Raw genomic sequence first — 16849 nt, forward strand, 5'->3', positions numbered from 1 at the left:
TTCAAGAGAGGATCTTCTGAGGATCCGGTTTATTGCAGAGCAGAGCAAAGCAGCACTGTGGTAACACAGAGAAAGCAATTCCAGGGGCAGAAGGAGAATCTCAGACTGCTTTTCAGAAGTGCATTGTTACCAACCTAGTTACTGCAGTACAGGCCCTGAAGGGCCTTTTCCTCCTCATCCCTTTTCTCAGGTGCAGGTTTACATTTGTCCTCTGAGCCCACCCTGGCCTTACAGCTCTTTCTCTGGCACAGAACATGTTCTTCACCCACCATAAGTATCCAAAACTGTAAGCTCTTTTGCAAGCTTTCCAGGAACCAATAGAAGAAGGTCACAGGTTTACCACATCTCCACCTAAAATCCCTTTCCATTTCCTCTTAGGAGCTGCCAAATTTCACCCGCCCAGTGCTTCAGGGGCTGTGAAGCAAGAGAGCTCCATCCATTACTGCATTAGGTGGTGAGGGGAAAAGGGGACACCTCCACCTCATCTGCCAGAGCTCCTCAGCCAGAATATGCCAGGTTGAGAGGGCAGAAATACAGAGGCAGATTCCTCCAGCAAGTGGGATTTAGCCTTTAAATGCCCTCCCTTGCTGCGTGCTGTGGCTCAGGTGACTGCAGACTCAGACTGCTCTGCCCACGGGGCACAGCCAGGCCATTAGCTTTCTGCTAAGAGGTGCCAGCAGGTGTTCTGTATGGCGGCCATTACTGGAGCAGAGGCTAGCACCAGGAGGGAAATGCATTCACTTTGTGATCAGATTCTTTCCTCTGCCTAGCACTGGGCCTGGAATAGAAAAAGAAATCTCTTAGTTCTTAAGTAAGCATAGGAGTTGCCTGGGAATATTCAGGAGATGCATCAACAGGACCTCTATGTCCACCAAGTGTAGGCAAAGTCTGATACCAGCTGGTCCTGTATTTGGAGAGCCTGGAGGTCACCTTTCACATTCTCTGGTGGGTGTAAGAAGGCTGCAGTCCCTGCACACAGATTAGCAGAGCTGTGGGGCAGAAACACTTTTCCTGTCATTGCCAGGCTCTCCCGTTAGTTTAGGGAACCAAAACCATTTGTGAAAACAATTAAGTTCCCTGCCCAATTTCCTGTGCTGGATTGAGCAATTTGGGTCAGAAAAGGAACCTGCAGTGTCTCATGACAGGAAACAACTCAGCACCCCCAGGAAACAGCATCCTGGCCCCCAACTGACTGCAGCCAGCCCTGAGTGAGTGAATTACCTGTGGTGCTCTGCAGCCTGTTTCTCTGCAGGCCTTGGACAGTGACCATGACCTCACCTAGCACTTCACTTGTGATAGGACATCAAGAAGCAATCAGCATCATTCCTCATAGCAGAAATACAAAAGCAGGGGAAGGAATGAGGTGCAGTTGCCTGCTACAACCATTATTTAACTAAGTAAGAACAGAGATACTGAAGCACTTTTAGCTTTCATTTTTCTTATCATAATGCCCCTGCTGACAACAACCTTCTGTTATCTGGAGCCTCCAGATCTCACAATTGGATTCTACAGACACATGCACTCAGTCAGAAATTCCTACACTGAGTGCAGGAGGCTACTGGTTGTCAGCTCTCCTCTCATACAATAAGCCAGGGCAGAGATGTGATGCTGATCTGGGATGGGGCTGAGGCACTGCCTGTTCCTTTTCCTCTTTCTGCCTACTGAGAGCAAATGCCAGTGATCATAATGGGCACTTCCAGAGATCTGTCAAGTATGGACCCCAGCAGACCATGAGAGCAGGTAAGAAGAGATCAGAGGTGCAGATCTCTTCGATAGCATTTAGAGACCTCTATGAACTACCTTCCTTCTAGCCATGCAAGAGCTTCTTTAGCTCAGATTCTCTTCACAGAACCACACAAGCTGCTTAGAAAAGTCACTTGGCACTAGCAGCTCAGTCTGCTCTTCCAGGTGTTTTAGAAATCTCTTCCAGTTTTGACACTGGATTCTCCATGGGAGCTGTCAGGCAGAGGCCCAGGGACAGTGCTCTCTGGGCTGACCCAGTGGATAATTTCAGTGCACTTAGCTTCTGCTGCTCCCTGCAGAGACTCAGTGGTAAATTTCTTTCACATAAAACCAGATTGTCTGAGCTGTGCCTAGTGCCCATAAGCAACAACAGAAGATGTTCTTCTGCTAGGTTACTACAGGTTCCAGTTCTACCAGCTGCATGTGGCTGAAGATCTGAGCATCCACTCTGCTGTCCAATGGGGAAAGAGAAAGGTAACATCCTGGTCCTCTGCTGTGTCCCCCAGTGTGTCTTCCTGAGCTGAGTGACTGATTCACACACCTCAGCCTGCAGTCAGAATAGAGCTGAACTAGATCCCAATGGCATCCTCCTGGTGAATGGTTACCTCAATCACTGTGTCTGTGGTCTGCCTGGAGCACTTGCGGCTCCCTTTCATGCTTTTCAGGTTCTCTGAAACGTGCTTCTGGAACTTCTTGGTGAGGAAGCAGTAGATGATAGGATCCAACACACAGTTTGTACTTAAAAGGCACAAGGTCAGCTGGTGAGCGTCGTTGAGCTGCTGGCGCAGCTGACAGTTCTCCTTCTTCCATTGCTCCAGGACAGTCAGGGTCCAGGGCAGGTCCACTATGTGATGAGGCACAAAGCTGATGATGAACACAGCCAACACTGTGCAAACCATCCAGAGTGCCCTCTGCTTGACGTGGGTGCTCTTCCGTGGCTGCCCTGACTTGGAGAACAGGGTCCTGATGATGATGATGTTCCAGCCTAGTATGAAGAGGAAGATGACATAGAAGAGGACGCAGATGATGACATGAATGGCAAGCACAGCCGAGACGCTGCCAGAGGAGTCGTAGCGCTCGAAGCACCGCGTGAAATTTCTCGAGTCCACCTCCTCCTGGTTAGTGTTGTTGTCAAAGAGGTAATACAAGGAGCTGCCTACTATGATGATCCAGATAGCTGCTGCTAAGTAGATTCCTCTCCTCTGAGTGGTGAGCTGAGCAGCTTTAATGGGGTTGGTCACAGCCTGGTAACGGTTGTAGGTGATGACCATCAGAAAGGCCACAGAGGAGTAGGTGTTAACAAAAAACAAACAGCCAGCCACATTGCAGAGGAACTCGGGCATGATCCAGTCTCCATGGTGGTGATAGTAAACAATCCACATTGGCATCGTGACCAGGAAGAGCAGGTCAGCCACCGTCAGGTTCACCATGAATATCTTGATTTCATTGAGCTTCTTGGTGGGGTAGATGCGGCTGAAGATCCAGAGCACGTAGCAGTTGGCAGCGAAGCCCAGGATGAAAATGATGCTGTAGAAAACAGTGAAGAGGCTGTAGCGAAACTCAGAGTCTATGTGGCATGAAATGTAGGAGTCAGTAGCACCTTCGGCACCAGCCTTACCCTTTCCAGACATTGTGGTACTGAGCAGGCAGGTCTGAACCAGAATGTCCTGCTGGAGCTTTTCTTCTCACCTGGAAGCACAGACATGAAATGACCTGATGGTTACGGTGCCATGGCTGAGACAAACCCCACCTGTCACCCGTGGCTGGCTGCAGCACCGGCAGCTCTGCTCCAGGGCTGGGCTAGTGGGAGGTGGCCCTGCCCATGGCAGGAGGTTGGAACTAGATGACCTTTAAGGTGCCTTCCAACCCAAACCATTCTATAGTTCTATGATTCTATTCCTTGGAGCAGCCTTGGAGTCACCTCCAGTCACAGAAACCAGCCCTTTCCCCTTGGTCCTCTCTTTGATCTCATTTCCAGACCATACCAGCCTTTGTGTCTTCATCCAGCACTGTTTGCTGCAGTGTGGATCCCAGATCCCTAATCCCAGAAGGTTCTTAGGTGACACCAGCTGTTGCCCTGCTCCATCTTTTACTGTAAGCAGTTTTCTGGGTCTCTTTCCCCTCTGTGGCTCCTTGGGGCTTTCTAACCTGCCTAGGTTTATTTTGACCTAGAAATTCCAGAAGTGAAGCAACATCTGGTAAAGATGTCTCACTAGTGCCATGTCCAGAGCCACCTCTACCTTGTTTTCTGACCCTTTTCTTGTCAATATTGGGTTTGTTTCCCTAGCTGCAGGCACTGCAGGATCTCTCATTCACTTTGGAGTCTCCCAACCTCTCAGCTGTTTTAGTCACTGACTGATGAAAAGGATGAGTCACTAATCCTCAAGAGGGATGCTCAGTGGTGCTCTTTTGATTTTAACTACAGTTTCCTTCTCTTAAAATCCTGGCTGTTGTCTCTTGTGCCATCATGTTGCATTCAAGTTGTCTTTAAACCAGTCTGGCTCTTTTTTTTTCCTCCCCTCCTACCGTTTCTGCATCAGATGCCAGAGTCGGCAGCAGGTCTGTACTTTCCTGAGTCGCTGGTGAGGCTGCTGGCAAACATTGGCCCTAAAGAGGCTCCTTCAGGTTTTGGATGTTACCAGTCTCCACCTCAGGATTTCTGTATATCGTGCTTACAGTTTGGACAGATGGAATCCCTGCATCACTCACACTGCAGGTGCTTCTGCCTCTTGTGCATGGACTGGGGCTAACCCCTGTGCACTTTCCTTGCAGCTCTGACCTCTGGGAGGATGCCTATGGCTGTTCTTGGCTGCAGTGCCAGCAGGCACTCACCTCTCTGTGACAGCATCTTGCAGATCTGCTGGGGGTTCTCTCCCTTCTCCATCACAGGGAGGTAAATGGCAGCAGGGGAAGCAGCTGGAGAGCTGCCAGCAAAGACAGCAGGCTGCTCACTGGTGGCAAACTTGCTGGGGTTTAACCCACCAGAAGGTGGTGACTTTCCCTGAGAGTGAGTAAACTGCACCCCCAGCCACGAAGCCCAAGCTCCTTGTGTGGGCTATGAGGGGAAGGATGGGCTCATCCCATCTCTGCCAGTCCCAAGCACAGCCAGCACTTACCCCTGAGGACCAGTTCCTCAGCAGCACCCTCCTGCCTCCACACCTTCTAGATCTCCCTCGGCAGCAGAAGGGCATGAAGCCACACTTCACCCTCCTGGGGCTGAGCCTCTCTTGCTGCCTGTCTGCTGCTTGTTCCCCATTTACATTGGCACCTTTGCAGTTTTCCTCTGCAAATGAGGAAGTCAGCTCTGCACCAGGCAACCTCCCCTTTCCTCAGAAAACTGCAGCCCCCTGGGTACTTCTTTGCCGTTGTTAGGAGAGAAAGGCAACAGGCATCCTCCTGAGCTCACCTCACAGGTCCCCCAGGGACGTGACACAGCGTGTCCTTGGGCCTTCCCAGGCTGCTGCATGCTAGGCAGCACTGGGGCTTGAGTCTCTTTCCATACCATCTCTTGGCCATGTTTCATGCAAATAAGAGGAGTCTGGGTTGCAGAAACCTTTAAGGTCACCGAATTCCCAAGTGGCTGTGGCAGTGCTGGAAGCTGACAGGTGACACACACCTCTGTCCTCTTTTGCCTCCATCTCTGCCACCTTGCCAGGAACCCACTGCTCTCAAAGGGTAGCAGTTAATGTGGGTGGTGGTAGCCAGCAAGTGAGGATGATGGTCAGGGCTGTGACAGCTTGGGGTCTGGCACGTCCCTGAGGAATAAGGTGTCACTGCCTGCTGGCCTGTGGAGAGGTGCCAGAGTGGGCACGGGGCCATGCTGCTCCCTGGCTCCCCAGGACCTGTGGCCAGTCCCACTGGTCACTCGTGGCTGTGTTTGGACATCCTCATCCATGGACAGTGGCAACTGTCACAACACTGCCTTAAAGAAATGCCTATGTCCAAGAGCAGTTCTGCCACCCACCGAGGGACCACCTCCAGGAAGAGTTTGCATCTCTCAGCTCAGAAAGGCACCTGGCAAACACAGACAGGGAAGGGGTGAGACTGTGCAAGAGCAAGAGACACTAGCAGGGAGCTTTGTGTTTGATACAGGATTCTGACAGGATGAAAACCAAAAGGGGAGTCCTAATTAGCTAAGGTAATTAGAGAGCTGGATCAAAGCTGGATCCTAACCCCACTGTTGTGACTAGCTGCCAGCTTCAGCAAACAGCTCTGGTGCCCAGGGCTGGGATCTCTGCAGTGAAAGGTTCTCTGTCACTGGGGCTCCAGGGCTGAGTATACCAAGAGTAGGGGAAAACCCCAAAGGGTCTGCATCCCACCAGCCCAGTTGTTGAGGCAGAGGGAAGTGCCCACACCCCCCAGACAGGCACAAGGGTAATGCTCAGTGTCCCTTCAGGCTGTGCTGCGGGGCACTATCCAGATGCTTTTCCATTTCTGGTGCCTCCAGACTTTGCTCAGGAGCTGTGCTGAACTTTCCTTGGGGGGTGTTCAAGCTTGCCCATTAGCTGCCAGATTTGGCAGGTGGGGTGGAAAGCAGAGTTAATGGGCACGGCTGCCTCCAGTGCAAAGCCCTGCAGGGAAGATTGGTCTGAGCTAAGGGGTGCTGGCACCTGCAGAGAGGAGGGCAAGGGCATGCTCTGCATGGTTAAGTCTGCTAGAAACGCTGGCAGATGTGAGCTGTGGGAGATGGCAGTGCCCTCTCTGGGCCCCAGGAGCCCTTGGCAGAGTTCATCCATCTTTGCATAGGCAGGCTGTGCAGTGCCAATGCCAAGGTCCTTCAGGGAATCACAAGAGGTCCTTCTTGCTTGCCAAGCCAGATATCCTACAGCATGCAGCTAGAAGAGAGCGTGGCAGCGCTGCCCACTCAGTGCCCACTTCCCTCTGCAGCCTGAGGACCTCAAGCTAACATCTCCCACTACTCGTGAGGTGTTCTAAGCCCCAGGCTCTGGGCAGTGCATGAGGATCTCACTCAGCCTATCCTGTGGATAAAGCAGGTCAATGTTCTCTGTGCCAGCAGAAGGGCACGGGGCACAGCAGCCAGGGCACAGCTGTCAAGCGTGTCCTGTCCTCTGTGGTATCAGGCTGGGCTGCCAAAGTCCCAGGCAGCTCCAGCCCAGGCACCACCTTGATCATGAGTACAACAGCCAGTGGGGCATCAACCAGTGTTGAGGTCACCCAAGTGGTTGATTCCAGCAGGACATGGCTGGGGCAGCTGGGGGACTCTGCTCTCTCTCTGCCCTGTCTCCATGGGCCATGCCTCCCAGGGAGGCTTTGCTGGCTCACAGCTGCGGGGTGCAGGGGGAAAGCTGCCAGCAGCAGCAGGGCTAATAAAGGAGATTTTCTGCTTACCACAGTCGAAAGGGCTCAGCACAATGTGTCCATCTGCAGCCTTGGCAGGGCAGTGCTGAGGTTTTCCTGCGGGTGCTCAGGCTTCTCCCAGGTGTTTTCCTTGACCTGCAGCTGGAAGGTCTCCACACAGACAGCTCTCAAGAAGAGGACACACCAGGGTGGGAGCAACTGCAGCATGATGCAGAGTCACTAGAGAAGAGGAAATGTGTGACATCAGCTCAAAGGAAATGAGAAAGAAAAGAAGCTGTAGAGGCAATTAACCACAGTGAAGATCTGGAAAGTCCTTAAAGCTGTTTCCTCAAAGTATCTCTGCTTCTGGGGATCCTGAAAGGGCAACGTTGGGATTTGCCTTTAAAGACACAGTAGGAGTCCACTTCATGTCCCTGGTTAGATTTGAGATGAGACAGTACTTGAGCATCCTTCTTCCAAGCAGGGGAGCTTTCACTTAATGACTTCTAGAGAAGGAAATGCCAGGAAACTGAGATATCCCTTGGGCAGACTCATTTGCTATCAGTCTACTTCAGCCATGTGTTGAGGCTCAGAAGAGCCAGAAAAAGCCATCTCAAGCCTCCTTTTGTGTCAGAGACCTTCATGGGCACTGGGACACCACAGCATGTCAGGTCTCCACCTGCCCATGCACCTTCACATTACAACCACCATTGTTTGTGGCAGCCTGAAGAGCACTCATCACAGTGATGCAAACTTCTGGAGTGCTCAGGGAGCCGCTGGTGAAGAGCGAAGTCGCACAGAGGGTCCCAGCCAAGCCACAGATCCCACTTGGTAGGTCCCAGGCTGATGGTTAACCTACCCCATGGACACTGCTCTTATGCCTGCTGTGACGGTTTGGGTGTTCCCTGCCCCCACACACTTTAGAAATCACCTAGACTAGACTCAGCCAGCTCTGGGAATATGAATGAAGCTATTTACTTACAGCAGCACAACACACAAGCAGATATTTACAGCATGTACAGTTATAGACAGAAACATACAAGGTAAAAGGTAATACAGAAACACAACTCCCCTCCCAGAAACCTGAGTCCCCAGGAGGGGCTCTCAACCTTACCCCAGTCCTAAGGAAGAATTGAGGTTCAGCCAAGAGGTTATGAAGCAAAGTGGGTTAGGCCAAATGGAAGGGTGTGTTAGAGAGTAAGATGTTGTTCAGCCAGCCGTCCAAGCCAGAGTGAGAGAAAATGGCCAGAGTGTTATCTAATGTTTTCATGTCTTGTTCCCATACATCTCAGCAAGGCTCTGAGCGAAGCAGACATCACCATTGTTTCCTTTCACAGCCTGTGATCTAGTTCTTCTCACCAAAACACTCTAGCTAGCTTCAAACTAGCACACCTGCACACAGGGCAGATGTGAGCTTGGAGCAGCTGCACCATGGCCTGCACAAATTTCACACCTGCAAACATCTTCAGGAACAGAAACACACAGGAACAGAGCCACAAAATCTGGCAGCAGCACAACAGAGCCTGCAGCCAGGCTGCCGAGGAGCAGCACGGGCCCAAGGGGAAGCAGAAGTTGCTCCACATTGGTGCTCCCTTGCTTTCCTGGTTTTTCTCATGGAATGCCATCCAAATAAACAACCCATGGTAGGCCCTGGCCATGTCACAGTATCACAGTATCACCAAGGTTGGAAGAGACCTCACAGATCATCAAGTCCAACCCTTTACCACAGAGCTCAAGGCCAGACCATGGCACCAAGTGCCACGTCCAGTCCTGCCTTGAACAGCTCCAGGGACTCCACCACCTCCCCGGGCAGCCCATTCCAGTGTCCAATGACTCTCTCAGGGAAGAACTTTCTCCTCACCTCCAGCCTAAATCTCCCCTGGCGCAGCCTGAGGCTGTGTCCTCTCATTCTGATGCTGGCCACCTGAGAGAAGAGAGCAACCTCCTCCTGGCCACAACCTCCCCTCAGGTAGTTGTAGACAGCAATAAGGTCTCCCCTGAGCCTCCTCTTCTCCAGGCTAACCAATCCCAGCTCCCTCAGCCTCTCCTCGTAGGGCTGTGCTCAAGGCCTCTCCCCAGCCTCGTCGCCCTTCTCTGGACATGCTCAAGCATCTCAATGTCCCTCCTAAACTGGGGGGCCCAGAACTGAACACAGGACTCAAGGTGTGGTCTAAGCAGTGCAGAGTACAGGGGCAGAATGACCTCCCTGCTCCTGCTGGCCACACCATTCCTGATGCAGGCCAGGATGCCACTGACTCTCTTGGCCACCTGGGCACACTGCTGGCTCATGTTCAGGTGGGTATCAATCAGCACCCCCAGATCCCTCTCTGTTTGGCTGCTCTCAGCCACTCTGACCCCAGCCTGTATCTCTGCATGGGGTTGCTGTGGCCAAAGTGCAGCACCCTGCACTTGGAGCTATTGAACCCCATCCCACTGGACTCTGCCCATCTGTCCAGGCGGTCAAGGTCCTGCTGCAGAGCCCTTCTGCCCTCCAACCCAGCCACATCTGCCCCCAGCTTAGTGTCATCTGCACACTTGCTGATGACTGACTCCATGCCCTCATCCAGATCATCTATGAAGATGTTAAAGAGGATGGGGCCCAGCACTGATCCCTGAGGGACACCACTAGTGACAGCTGCCAGCTGGATGTGGCACCATTCACCACCACTCTCTGGGTCTGGCCCTCCAGCCAGTTCCTAACCCAGCACAGAGTGTTGCCATCCAAGCCATGGGCTGACAGCTTAGCCAGCAGTTTGCTGTGGGGGACAGTGTCAAAGGCCTTGCTGAAGTCCAGACAGACCACATCCGCAGGCCTCCCCACAGCCACCAAGCAGTCACCTGATCATAGACGATCAGGTTGGAGAGGCAGGATCTGCCCTTCCTAATCCATGTCCATGCTGTGAGGAGCACCAGAGCCCCCCAGGGCATGGGGTCATGTCTTGGGAGAGCCACCAGAGACAGGCTGAGGGTTGTGCCCCTGGGCCACACCGATGGAGAGCTTCAGCCAAAGTGCTCCAAGAGCCAGAAGCTGGCATGGACTCTTGGGCATCTTTAAGTCATGCTTTGGCTGTTGGGCTGGTGAGCTCGAGCTCTAAGTGGGACACAGCAAGCTCATCTGCTGGGCAGATGAGGTACTGATGGAGAGGGCAAGAGGCAGAGCAGCAACACTGCTGAATTTTGGCTTGCCTAGCCTCAGGCACCTAGAATCAAAGGGTGGCACAACATCAGTGGTGCCAGGACCAAGCCTCTGTCCATGCAGGGACTGGATGTCCCCAGCCAGGGGCCTGGCAAATCCCAGCACTGATCTGGGCTTCTTTGCCTCAGTCATAAATCATAAACCATAATCAGTCACCTCTTCCCTGGTTCTTCTCCAGAGGGTGCAGGCAGCTCACCCAGGGCTATTCTAGAGGGAAGCAGTTGGGGTGCACTTCTTGGTGCCCCGGGGTGAGCAGAGGCAGGGTGTGCACCCAGCTGCCTGCAGGCACCATGAGCCCCAGCCCAGCTCCCAGCCTGGAAGGGTTGTGCAAGTGCTCAGCTGTGCAAACCAGGGTGCCCTGCTGCTCCAGGCCCTGCTCAGAGGAAGCTCCAAAACACCACAAGTGGCACCACAGCTGGACATGCCCTGAGCTGCTCTGGGATTGGCTTTGTCTCCCATGTCAGCAGCCTGAAGTATCCAAAGAACTCAGAAGCCACCTAATCTGAGCAGGGCCCAAATGCCCCCCATGCAAGGCAGCACTGCATGGAGTGGGAGGCCCTGCCGTGCCCCAGCAGGGTGGGCTGCACCAGAGGGCCAGGAAACAACCAAGCTCTGACTCTGTCTGGCCATAGCAGGGTGACCTGAAGGGTGACTTGAGGCTCCTGCAGTGATGTTACAGACTTCTGCTGGGGCAGAGGCTGCAGCAGTCTCTGCCCTTCTGCCACCTGCCCTCCTCCCTCCTTCCCCCTTCCTCATCAGCCACAGTGAAGACAGCCCAAGGAACCAGACTCTTTGTGGGCTATGCAGAACCCCACTTATGCCCCAACTGCTTCTGGGAGCTTAAATTGAAACCCATCTCAAAGAGAGCCAAGGAGGCTGGCAGGCAGCCAGTGAGGATGTCTGCTTGCAGAGGGGAGGGAAGCTTGCAGGCACTGCAGCAGTGGCCAAGGTTTGCTGTCCTGCCACAGCCAAGTTCTTAGAGGAAATGGAAGCCCAGGAGGTACTGAGCTGGGGAGGAGCTCTCATGAGAATCTTCATCCTTCCTCTGCTTGGCCTGCCTTGGCTCTGCCACTGATGGGACACACGCTTGGTCCTGAGGTCCTGCAGAGTCTGTAACCCCCAGAGAACCAAGCAGCACAAACCCACCAAGGTCGGTGGTGAAAGACACAAAGAGACCTGAGGGATGGAAGCTGCAGCAGTGACACAGCTTTGCTCCCACTCGCGCTGGGGTCAGGACACCTCTGACTGCCCTAAGCTGGCACCAAGCCCACGATGGCCTGAGCCTCCTCACTGCTCTTCGGATTCACGCAAGTTTCAGCGTTGCCTCAAGTGCTCAGACTGTGCCCCAAGCTGCTGAGACTGACAGAAATGCCCAGAGCATGCTTGGTGGTGTAGATCAGCCTCTTGCTAGGCTTGCCCTGCCCCTTGTCCACCTCTGAGTTAGGTGAGAAGTTCCCTTCCTTGCCACCTCCAACGTCAGCTGCTGCATTTAAAGCATGAAAGGTCGAAGGGACCCAAGAGTCAGCATGCACAGTGCCAAGGCACTATGTGAACACTCCCAGCCCCTCCTCCTGCACTGCCCCCTCTCTGTTTCACACTGACACATCCCACTGTCCCGGGCAGTGCCCACAGCCAGCCCCCCTGCTCTGCATCCCTTCCAGTCTGGGGACTCCTCTCCCTGCTCTCCTGGGCTGTTGCCCTCTCCGTGTGCCTGGCTCAGAGCCCCCAGTGCTTGGCACCTTGTGCTGGCAGGGGCCTGGCCCAGTGGCCTTGCAGTCTTTGGCTGACCTCTTCTCAGCTTGGGCACACAAGCCCTGACGATGCTGCATGCCAGGCAAGGCCAAGTTCAAAACAATCTTGACTGTCTTTTATCAAGCAGACTTAGAATCTAATAAAGCCAAATCAGCTTCGACTGCAGCTGATTCCCGCAAGAGGCTGCTGAGCACTTCAGGCTCTCCAAACAGGACTTGGATCCTGGAGCAGCTTTGCAAATGTTGCTTCCCGGAGACAGCCTCATGCAAATTGCAAACTGGTTGGGTTGGCAGGCAGTCCTGTTGCTGGCACTGTGCCAGCACTCCCATGGCAAGCACAGACTGCTGTGAGAGATGCTTGCTGCTTCTTTTGGGCACTGCCGGCCTCTGGCGTGTCCTTGAGGTCACTTCTTTCTGAGATGTAGCCTGGCAGCAACACCCCCACCTCGGGTGGCCACACACATGTGCATTTTGCAAGTATCAAAAACTCTCTTGGCTCTGAAAACAAAGGATTATGAACAGGAGCAAAGCCACCTCCTGCCCGGACCGGGGAGCAGTGCCTCAGCCACAGCCTCTGACAGCCAGCTGCCTGTTCCGTGGCAAGAGCAGGGAACAAGGACAAGAGACAACACTTGGAGCTGGTGAGAGCACCAGCTGCTGCCAGCAGGCTCAGAGCTGCGTGGTGCCCGCAGCACACCGAGCCAGCACACAGGTGAGCGTGGTCCCTGCTGGTGCTGGGCAGACAGGCCTTTAAAAGGTCCTTTTGAACCAGAGCAGATGAGAGTCTGGCACTAAGCATTCTGCCAGTGAGCTTCCACTGCTCATCTGCTCCCTCTGCACGATTTCCTGTTGCTTGTTGTAGGAAAGGAATGGAAATGGCAACTCTCTGCAGCTTGCCCCTGCCAGCGTTCCCAACCCAGCACAACACATCCCCACCTCATTACCAATGCCCAGAATGTGCCCAGAGCAGAGGTTGCTTGGCAGGGAAACTCACCAAGCCCAGCAGTCAGGAGCCCCTCTCAAGCAGGACCAGCCACATTCTGGCAGTCATTTGACAGTTGCAGAGGCAGGGCACAGCTCCTGGGATAGCCCAGCCTGGCAGGATGGCCCTGCCAGGAGCTGAGTAGCCCTGCCAGCTGAAGCACAGAGCAGAGCCCGGCTGGCCTCAGCGGGTGGAGCTCATGCAGGGGTGACTGCTGCCTCCCAACAGCAGCTGGCTGCCCTCTGCCCTGGCCAGGCTCTGCCCTGACCCTTGCCCCAGCCCGGTGGGAGCAAGGGCATGGACTAAACACCAGCAGCATAAGGGACCTCTGCTCCTGGAAAGCCTTTGAGCATTGCCTCCTCTTCCTCGCAGGAGGAAGGTCCATGGCAGGACTCCTCACCCAGCAAAGCCACCCAGATGTGCACCAGGACCCAGATGAGGGCAGTCCCCACCTGCTCAGCCTGACCCACCATGGCACGCCTCAGCCTGCGTACTGGACACGGGGATGGGGAGGACAAGGACAGCTCTGAGGCCCCTGGAGCTGTCTGAGACGCACTGCTCAGAGATCCAGGGCCACATGTCCCAAGATGCCCAGACAGAGAAGGAACCTATGGAGCCCAGGGAGGGAGGCCAGCACCCTGGACAAGCAAGCAGAAGGGGAAGGAGCCTCTTACCTCGGGGCACAGAGCAGCTGGCCGCAGACCCCAGCCGGCCACGTCCCTGCTGCAAGCGGAGCCGCCAGCAGAGCCGAGCCGCCAGCGTGGAAGAGACGCGGGTGGGAAGGAGGACCGGGAGGGTGGGGAGCACACGGCGCTCACTCGCAGGTGGGTGACTCACTTCCCTCCTGCTAGTTGCGACACAGCTCAGAAGTGCCTCCGTTGCACCTCGCAGCTTGACACAGACTGCCGTGGCCCTTCCTGGAGCAGGCAGCGGCAGGGAAGCGGTGGCAGAGGCTCCCTCCTGGCCAGGAGCCTGTGTGTCCCCCGGCGCCTCGCAGATCTGACATAGGGCGGCCCTGCCTGGCGGCAGCCCCAGGACATTGGCAGTCGCCGGGCCAAGGTCACAGAGGTGCAGGGGCTTGGCCAGGGGTGGGTCTGTCCCTGGGCTTCTCGTTTCCTGCTGGCCGCGGGGCCGGAGCCAGCGCAGCAGCAGCAGCAGCGGCAGGAGCCTGTTCGGACCCCTCCACGGCAGGTGGGGTGAGGCTCTGCTCTGCTCCCTGCCCTCGCTGCAGGTTTACAACGCCTCCTCGGCTCTTGAGCTCCTTCGGCTTCAGAACAGGCACAGGAGGGACCCACTGCTTGCTGCTGCATTCCTCCGGCATTCCTCTGCTCAGGTTTCAGCTGGGATTTCCCCGGAGCTGTCCTGTGGCACTGGCATCTCCTGGGGCACGGGTTCCACATCCGCCTGAGTCACCCGAGTCAGAGCAAGAGCTCACAGGTCTTGCTGTCTGCCCTGGAACCAGCCTGGGGGTTGACAAGGAAATGCTGTTGGCCTCTCTTAGCTGCTCAGAAGAGGCACTGGCTTCTGCAAGCAAGAAGCTATGAGGCCTCAGACAGCCCTCAAGAATCAGACAGTCACAGCTGCTCGGTGCAGAAAAGCAGATGGAAAGCACAGCTAAGCAGGCAACACCACCTGCACCACCAGCAGCAGGAAATGGCTGTTTGGGTGTCCTGCGGCCCCCACCTGAGCTTGCAGCATGCAGAGCTGCAGCAGATCCTCGTTCCCCAGCTGCACAGCAAAGCTGCCCCAGTTGCATCTCTCCTAGCAGCAGGGCTTGCTCCTGTGAACGGGCAGGGCTGGACCATGCTAGGAGCACAGCCAGCAGGCTGAGGACAGTTCATATCCCCTCTGCTTGGTGGTCCTGCACCTGGAGCAGTGGGAACACTTCAAACTCTAGGAGCACTGACAGAGAACTACCACCACAGACTGAGCTTCAGGAGGAAGCTGGGCTGGGAGAGCCCAGAGGCTGAGGGATGATCTGATCTTGGATGTGCGGGCCGAGGAGGTGGCATGTGCCTCAACAAGGCCAGATGCTGTGTCCTGCACCTGGGTCACAACAGCCCCATGAACACTGCAGGCTTGGAGCAGCACGGCTGGAAAGCTGCCGGGCAGAACAGGGCCCGGGCAGGCAGAGGGGCGTCCCATGGACAAGTGGCTGAAGATGAGCCAGCAGTGTGCCCTGGTGGTCGAGAAAGCCAATGGTATCCTGGCTTGGATCAGCAAGGGTGTGGCCAGCAGCAGGGCAGTGATTGTCTCTCTGTACTGAGCACTGGTGAGGCTGCACCTTGAGTGTTGTGTTCAGTTCTGAGCCCCTCGATGCAAGCAGGACATGGCTGGTATTAAAAATGCTGTGTGCAGCAGCAGCAGCAGGGAGGGGATTGTCCCCTTGGGCTCAGCTCTGGTGAGGCCACAACTTGAGTGTTGTGTGCAGTTTGGGAACCACAATACAGGAGAGCTGTGGAGGTGCTGGAGCAGGTCCAGAGGAGGGCAAGGAAGCTGTGAAGGGCCTGGAGAATAAATCCAATGAGGAGAGGCTGAGGGAGCTGGGGATGGTTAGTGTGAGGAAGAGGAGGCTGAGAGAAGACCTCATTGTTGTCTACAACTATGTGAAGGGACACTGTGGAGAGGCTGCTGCTGGGCTCTGCTCACAGGAAATTGGAAACAGAACAAGGGGGAATGGCCTCAAGCTGAGGCTGAGCAGGTTTAGATTGGACATTAGGAAGAAGGTTTTCATGGTCAGAGTGGTCAGGGACCACTGGTCAGGTCAGGAATGAGCTGCCCAGGGAGGTGGTGGAGTCCCCACCCTAGATGTGTTTCAGGGTGGTTTGGCTGTGGTGCTTGCGGCTGTGATTTAAGGCGAATCTTGCAGAGCAGGGTTCTAGGTTGGACTTGGTGATCCTGAAGCTCAAGCTACCTCTCTAGCAGGTTATACCTAGCAGGATGAATAAGGTAAAGAAAATGTATGCCTGTGTTTACAGAGAAAATAGAACTCTCAGAGGCACAGAACACCCAGACACCTTCCTTGTACTAGGCAAGAACATGTCACTGTACATCTGCTCACACAGACCAGTGCAGAAGAACAGAAGAGATGAAAGGGGGTGGAGGGCAGCAGCCACTGTTCAGCATTCATCTGTCCTGGGCCCTCTCTGCACAACTCCATCATGGTGCTCATCCCTAGCAGGCAGAGATGGAAAGCAATTAACCAGTTCTGAAAGGTGAGACATCAGAAGATGCAGGCATCTCCTCAGGGCAGCAGAACCCCTTTTCCTGAAGGGAGCCCTTGTGAGTGCCCAGGACACAAAGAGCAGCACAAAGGAGTGTGCACAGCTGAAGAGGAGTGCACACAGGACAGCAAGCCCAGGTGAAAGGAGCTGGCAGCATCTTCATGGAGGGAAGCTGCTCACAAGACCCAGGGTCCTCAGGGCAGCTGGGGAGGGTTTCTGGGAAGGTCTGCAGAGGGTTGTGCCATGCACACCAGTCTGCAGCACACAGCCTTTCAACAGCTGAGAGTCTCTTCAAAATGTACACCACCCACAAGGCAGGATTAAAAACAGAACTGGGTTTGAGCTCATCCCACAGCTCTGAGGAGCTCCACTCGCACAGGTGCCCAGGTCCTCTCAGCCCACCCACGCTCCCCAAAGGCTCACAGCTCAGCTTTCAGCATGGGCTCTGGCACACCTGCACCCACCCAGGCAGGGAGTGAGTCCTGTTCTCCTGGGTGCCACTTAGCAGCACTGCCACTTCAAGTCAGCAGACTCTGGGACTCTAGCAGAACCTCAGCAGGAGAACTTCATGCTGAAGAGTAGCAACACCTCAGTGGGCAGCACCCAACTCACAGCCCTGCAAATGTGCCTTTGAATAACTCCACCAGAAAAAAGG

General features: G+C 54.8%; 1 protein-coding gene across 1 annotated transcript; it reads right to left on the reverse strand.

Annotated features, from left to right (window-relative positions):
• Positions 1-3374, reverse strand: PTAFR (platelet activating factor receptor). Its single transcript, XM_064172435.1, has one exon. It carries the CDS (start codon positions 3372-3374, stop codon positions 2313-2315), a length of 1062 nt encoding a protein of 353 aa, XP_064028505.1. The 3' UTR covers positions 1-2312.
• Between the last annotated feature and the right edge of the window lie 13475 nt (positions 3375-16849).

This window comes from Pogoniulus pusillus, chromosome 37 (assembly GCF_015220805.1).
Source record: "Pogoniulus pusillus isolate bPogPus1 chromosome 37, bPogPus1.pri, whole genome shotgun sequence".
NCBI lineage: Eukaryota > Metazoa > Chordata > Aves > Piciformes > Lybiidae > Pogoniulus > Pogoniulus pusillus.

Coding starts and splice junctions, on each gene's coding strand:
- PTAFR (XM_064172435.1), bottom strand. CDS start 3,374: ATGTCTGGAAAGGGTAAGGCTGGTGCCGAAGGTGCTACTGACTCCTAC.